This window comes from Gossypium hirsutum, chromosome A12 (genome assembly GCF_007990345.1).
Source record: "Gossypium hirsutum isolate 1008001.06 chromosome A12, Gossypium_hirsutum_v2.1, whole genome shotgun sequence".
Taxonomy (NCBI): Eukaryota; Viridiplantae; Streptophyta; class Magnoliopsida; order Malvales; family Malvaceae; genus Gossypium; species Gossypium hirsutum.
This window is the reverse complement of record NC_053435.1, coordinates 102,660,447-102,666,904: the sequence shown is the minus strand read 5'-3', so window position 1 is coordinate 102,666,904 and position 6,458 is coordinate 102,660,447. Positions and strand designations below refer to the sequence as shown.

At 32.5% G+C, this 6,458-nt stretch overlaps 1 protein-coding gene across 2 annotated transcripts; it reads right to left on the bottom strand.

Annotated features, from left to right (window-relative positions):
* Positions 1–1,545: 1,545 nt before the first annotated feature.
* LOC107943781 (ribose-phosphate pyrophosphokinase 1) lies at positions 1,546–6,205 on the bottom strand. Of its 2 annotated transcripts, XM_041083393.1 has the most exons (9): positions 5,800–5,934; positions 5,474–5,560; positions 5,168–5,341; positions 4,335–4,583; positions 3,883–4,026; positions 3,627–3,794; positions 2,957–3,026; positions 2,591–2,672; positions 1,546–2,496 (listed from the first exon to the last, which is right to left on the bottom strand). In XM_041083393.1, exons 3-9 carry the CDS (start codon positions 5,240–5,242, stop codon positions 2,316–2,318), a joined length of 969 nt encoding a protein of 322 aa, XP_040939327.1. In that variant the 5' UTR covers positions 5,243–5,341; positions 5,474–5,560; positions 5,800–5,934; the 3' UTR covers positions 1,546–2,315. The 2 variants fall into 2 exon arrangements, with proteins under 2 accessions (XP_040939327.1, XP_016733079.1); XM_016877590.2 differs by lacking the exon at positions 5,474–5,560 and having other exon boundaries at positions 5,800–6,205.
* Between the last annotated feature and the right edge of the window lie 253 nt (positions 6,206–6,458).

Genomic DNA, 6,458 nt, shown 5'->3' with positions numbered 1-6,458 from the left:
AATAAAAAGAATTTAAGAGTTCTAAATAAATTAGGCAAAAATTATATGTTGAGTAAGAAGAGAGACATAGCTAGGTTTGTGAGTAAGACCAAAAAAAATGTAGAAATTTTTTGAATTGTTTGAATTTTAAAATTATATTTATTTTTATAATTAAAATTAATTTTATATTTTTTTATAATTAGGACCCAATTGTAAAAGGCTTAAATGTTGAGTACTATTTTTTTAGAATCAGACCAAATTAATGCAATGTGTAAACGAAAATGTATCAAAAATATCAAAATTAAATAGTTGGATAACTATTTTTCATAATTTGGTCAAAATAAGAAACTTACAAATAATTAGGTTTAGGTATTACTTATGGGATTTACCCAAGAAAGATACTTCTCCAATTCTTTTTTTTTTTTTTTTTGAAAAATAATTCTCCAATTCATTGTAACTTTTCAACATATATAGTTATTATTATTAGATGACGAAATTAACATTTATCGTTTACTACATTACATTTTGTCTATTATTTTCAAAAATAATCATTTTTTATTATTTTAATCAATTTTTCCCTTAATTATAGCAAATAACTTTTTTTATAAAAATATATATATTTCTTTTTTTCTATCACTTAGATAAAGAGAAAAACCTTAATGTTTAGTTGCTCCTCCCTAATTTCATATATAATTGAGTTAGTGAATAAAAATAATTTTATCTATCAATTAAATAATATAATATAAATTTCCACTTTTGATTTATTAAATGAAAAATGTATTTATTTATCAATTAAATAAAATACCAACTTTTGTGTTTTAAACAATAAAAATAACTTATACCATCAATCTTATAAATGCATTCTTAAATATCCTTACAATCTACAAAAAAAAAACCATTTCCCCCCTAATAAATCAAATAAAATTATACTAAAATTCCAAAGATAAAAAGAAAAAATATATATTTTAGTGGGTTGGTTTTTTAAGAGTGGATAGTCATATTGACGTATTGGGCTTTTTTAAAAGTGTAGCTTTTTTTTTAAAGAGTAAATTACACGTTTTATCTTTATTTAATAAATATATGATAATTTTTTTTTATTTTTCTTAACTTTTTTATTGAATTAGTATCACACTCACAATAGAAAGTAAAAAAATCAATAATTGAGTTATAAGTAAAATAATAAATTGCTTAAAATTCAAGATTTTTTAGACTAGATTCAATTCTTAGTCCTTCATTTAAATGTTTGAAATAAAAATTAAAAAAGTCATATTAATATTCGATTTCTTTTACTGTCAAATAAACTCGACACCAACTTTATAACATACTTGCATATAGATATACTATACTCAATGTTTACCACCTACATACAAACTTGGCTTTTATTTAATTGAATTTTAAACCTATATATATACATTCATAGGAAAGGGAAACTCAGTCAAAAAAGATATGCTAAAGATGTAAAACTTCTTCAACTTTACACATTAGATCCCTCCCATTTTCTTAAATTACAATTTGCATTAGGCTGGCAGAGTGAAAAGCATTTGATAGCTGCGGGCAAACTAAAGCTAAGATAATACAAAATTGCATAAGTTAATAAACTCAGAGCAGCGAGGCTCAATTACATAAAGCGGAAGAAGAAAAAGAGAGGAAAAAAAAGGGGAATGTAGACCATGAAATACAATTATACATTATCACACACAAAAAAAAAAAAAACTGCCAATCACATCAAATGGGAGATGTTTCAATCATATTTACAAAAAATCTGATTCTGTTCAGAAGTATGACATATGAGACTTAAAATTAAAAATTCTGATTACTTGTATACTGGGAAATAAAAATCTTAGATGAACACTCTGGTTTTGTCCACAATGATAACAATTCGCGTTGTTATATAAATGAACACTCCCAGAACCAGAAACCTGTATTTGAAATTTCTGAACCAGCCAGACACAAATGGGTGAGCTTTTATGTTACAAGAACCAATCAGGTTTTTTGATGTTTTTGTAGAGAGCATCCAACTGATGCAAGGTAATTGGAAAAGTTATATAACTAAGTTGTTGATTTAATGAAGAATAAAAAGGAAGATACTTGGCAAAAAGTAAAAAGTGAAACTAAGAAAAGACTAAGATATCCAATGAAGATAGATGCAGAGAGAAAGGAGCAACATCGCGTTGATTCTCCATCGTATATGGACTAAAGCCAGAGTTGAATCTAAAACCTACTCCTATCCCATCCATATCTAGTTTTACCAGTGGAGGCAGCCAAGGTATCATTAGGTTGCACATGCAAAATTTTGAAGGAGAAAACACCTTTGGGAGTTCCTTCCCTATCTGATTTCACTGAAAAATACTACTCACAGAACAATCATCGTGAACACGCCAAATGGTTTCACCCAACAGATTGGCCACAGAGAGAACTGTGAGCTGGGGGAAGTAGTTCTTCTCTGCCACTGGAAGAGTATTTGTAATGATCACTTCTTGGAAAAGGCCACTTGACAGCCTATCTATTGCAGGAGGGCTGCCATGAAAAACAATATATATTTTAGCAAAATGATTTCCATGAAAAGGTTGATACATATGACACATTAATCCAAACAAAATTAATTTTAAACCTGAAAACTGCATGACTACAGCATGCATAAACTTCCCTCGCCCCCTCTTGGTGTAGCAGTGCTGCCCCCTTTGCAATCGTTCCTGGTAAAACATAAATTGAATTTATAACACAGCTGATGGACAAAAAAGACAATTTTCAAGGCAGCCATGGACAATCCTGATGGAAGTATTTTCTCCAAAAGGATAAGAAAGTACTTCACAAAAGATGACGAGAACAGAACTTTAAAGAGAAAACAAAAAGGTGCAAGAAACGAGTTTTTTGCCACCATTTGACCATTGAATACATAAGGATAAGCAAAAGTTACACGTGTATTTGTGATTGAGAACAGGTTTACGTTTGCTCACTTCACATTGCTTTCACTCACCAGCAGTGTCAATCATATCATCCACCATAACTGCAACTTTTCCTTTTACGTCACCAATTAGGTTCATTACCTGCAACATAAAAATTAACCATTGACCTTGAGACAATAATAACATAATAGACATAGAACTAAAAACTGTGAATTCTGAAGACTTATTAGCCGCAGATATCAGCTTAATGCCAAGTCTGAAATGTCTTGATATTGATTACTAACTGCAGCAATTATTTTAACACTTACAGCATGGCTATCTGAACCAGACCAGGAACCAGCCAACCACCAGTCTGGAGAAAGGCTCTAGATAGGATAAGCCGCAAACCGGAACAGACCCATTGAACCGGACTAAAAAACAGGTTTAATATTTTATTTTTATGAATTTTTTTAATGATTTATCTAATCGAACTGTCCGGACTATGGCCTGACCAGTTAGAACATCGGTCAGGTTATCAAAACCTTGACTTATGGTAGACAAAAATGTCAACTAAATATGGGAAAAGGGCACAACACTTTCCTAACTGATTGTCTCTATAATAGCTGCCAAATATCCTACTATATCCCTGGACAACATCATCCTGTCTTGAACACTAAAAACCACCTTAAATAACAGTAAATATAAAAGCACAATCAATGTGGAAGAAAGATACCGAAAGCAGTGATGAAGAGAAAGCATTACCTCTGCAACATTGTGTCCATGACGTCTTTTATCCACAATGGCTAAAGGTGCATCTGATAGTTTTTTTGCAAAAGACCGTGCTCTTGCTACTCCTCCAACATCAGGTGAAACCACCACCAAGTCATCAGAAGAAATTGTCTTGCTGGCAAGATAATCAAGAATCACAGACTACAATCCACAGCACAGTCAAAACATATATGAATCAGTAATCACTTAGCCATTGACAGTCAACAGCTATAAATTAGAAGTTGATTACCTGGCAGTGGACATGGTCCACTGGAATATCAAAGTAACCCATGGACTGCCCAGAATGAAGGTCACAAGCAAGAACACGGTTTGCACCAGCTTCAGTGATCAGATTTGCAACAAGTTTGGCCGCAATGGATTCACGCCCTTGAGTCTGAAAATAAGTATACAGACAACGAGAATATAATTTAGAATGCCATGGAAAATATAATATGTTTCAAAAGCTTCAGAAGTTCATATCTTGTGGAAATAAAAACTACAAAGCAAGGACTTTGACTCAATCAGCATAAACACAATGTCATATTTTGTTTTGATTATGATAATATGAATAACAAAATATCACTAGACCAGGCTACATCAGGTGGTCAGATTTTAATCAATTTAATTTGCAGCAGGTATCTTAGTTGATAATCCAATTTCATACCCTACAATTCATTACCAAATAGAGACACTTGAACTTGCCTTTCTATCAGCTCTGGCATAACCAAAATAAGGAATCACCACAGTGATATTTTTGGCTGATGCTCTCCGACAAGCATCTACCATTATAAGAAGCTCCATGAGATTCTCATTTGCAGGAGGGCATGTTGATTGCACTAAATATACATCACATCCTCTAACACTCTCTTGGAGCTGAACATAAATTTCCCCATCAGCAAATCGCTTAATGTTAATCTTCCCCAGCTCCAGGCCCATGTACCATGCAATTTCCTGCAATAAAATAACATAGCAAGCAAACACAAGTTGCAAGAAATAAGAAAGCATAATTGCATAAGTTAAGAGACGAAGAGTAATCCTAAGACTTAAAAGCATGAAAAACACATGAAGCTTGACTAGGTACAATAGCTCTAAAAAGAATTTGCAAAATATTGTTATAGCGATGCAGATCCATCTTTGTAGGAGAAATTGTCGAAATGTCATGCAAGCAGGCGGCAACATATTGACTGGTTCAACCTAGAAGGGATCATGAGAGACTATGGGAACCAGCCCAGCAACATTTTCTTATTTCAGGAAGGCTCTTGTTTTGGGTCAAATGACATTTTCCAAAAATCTTATAGCAAATTGTCAAACGTGTAGATATATATACATATATATTTTTCAGAATTGAGACGGTGTTAGAAGCATCCTTCAAACCTTCAGTCAATTACCCGAAAGCTGCATTGGCAACAGTCCCTTAAGGTCTACAACTTCCTAATCTTAGCATTTCGACAAGGTTACTGAAAGCGATACATTTAAAAAGGCCTCTTCTCTCTACAACAGAAAGCAATAAGGTAATCAAAATGTAATCCATTAACCTGAGAAAGCGCAGGATTGGCAGTCCCAGAAAACACTTTGAGCTTGCCACCATTTCTGTTAACACTTGTTTCCATTCGAGCCGATTCCAAGAACTTGGGCAGTGTCCTTTCATTAACGATTGGAACCGTTGGCTTCCCATTTCCAATATCCACTGGTTGAGGCAGGTTACATTTCTAGTATTTTCAAAAGAAAAAAGAAAAGCAAGCAACCATTTCAGTCCAACTTTAACGCTACTAAACAAAAGAGGGTTCTATAATTTTGTTTTGTTTTGTTTTCTTCTCTTTCCCAGTTACCCAAAAACTTGCCTTTTGTTGAAAGAACTTCCATTAACTGGAAAATAGTTGCGGACGAATCAAAACGAAGCCAAATTTTTCAAGGAACAAAACCTTACACTGTCGATTTCATCATATACCCACACGTGCGGCGCAATACATAAAAAACAATACTAATAAAAATCAAATATTCAGCTTTAAAAGCAGAAATTAAAACCGAATTATATAATAAGAAAAAGAAAGCTAACATCGGAAAAAAAGTTTTTTTTAAAAAAAAAATCACTTGAGATTCTTAAAGACATCCAAAAATTCTGTAAACGAAATCAAAGTTCATATTTAATAAAATAAATTTGGCTTACGAAGCTGTTAGAAGCACAGGTACGAGAGCGAGACTGATTGTAACCGACGGTTTTATGGCTGAGAGAGGAACCGGCGAAGAGTGAAGACGAAGAGGACGACAAAGACGACGACGACGAGTTACACGGAGAAATAATCGTCAACGAAGCCATTCTTCCTTTGGTTGTTAATTTATGTATATATATTCTTCTTCTGGCAATTAGGGCTGGTTCGCGGCGGTTAAGAAAAATATGCGGCGGCGAAGGAGATGATGAAGGAGTAAAGATGCGGTGGCATTTTATAATATAGATGGTCGAGAAAGTGTAGCGGCCCCTGTTCTTTTTTCTTTTACTCCCCACTTTTGGATTCCTACGCTACGAGCTACACGCTTTGTCTCTATCCTACTGATGACGACACTGAACTTAGCGTATTTTACTCGAAACAAAAAAATAGTTAGTATTTAAAATATTGTTTTAATATTTAAATATTGCATATGTGTTTTTTTAATTCTTAAATTTTTATTTTTACCATAAAATATTATTTTTTAAATAATTATTCATACATGTATTTATATTTCTACTAGTAGTTATAACATTTCAAAATTTTTATTTTTAGTATAAAATATTGTTTTGAAAAAGGATAAGATAATATTTATTTCTTAAATTTGATAGTTTTTTCACTT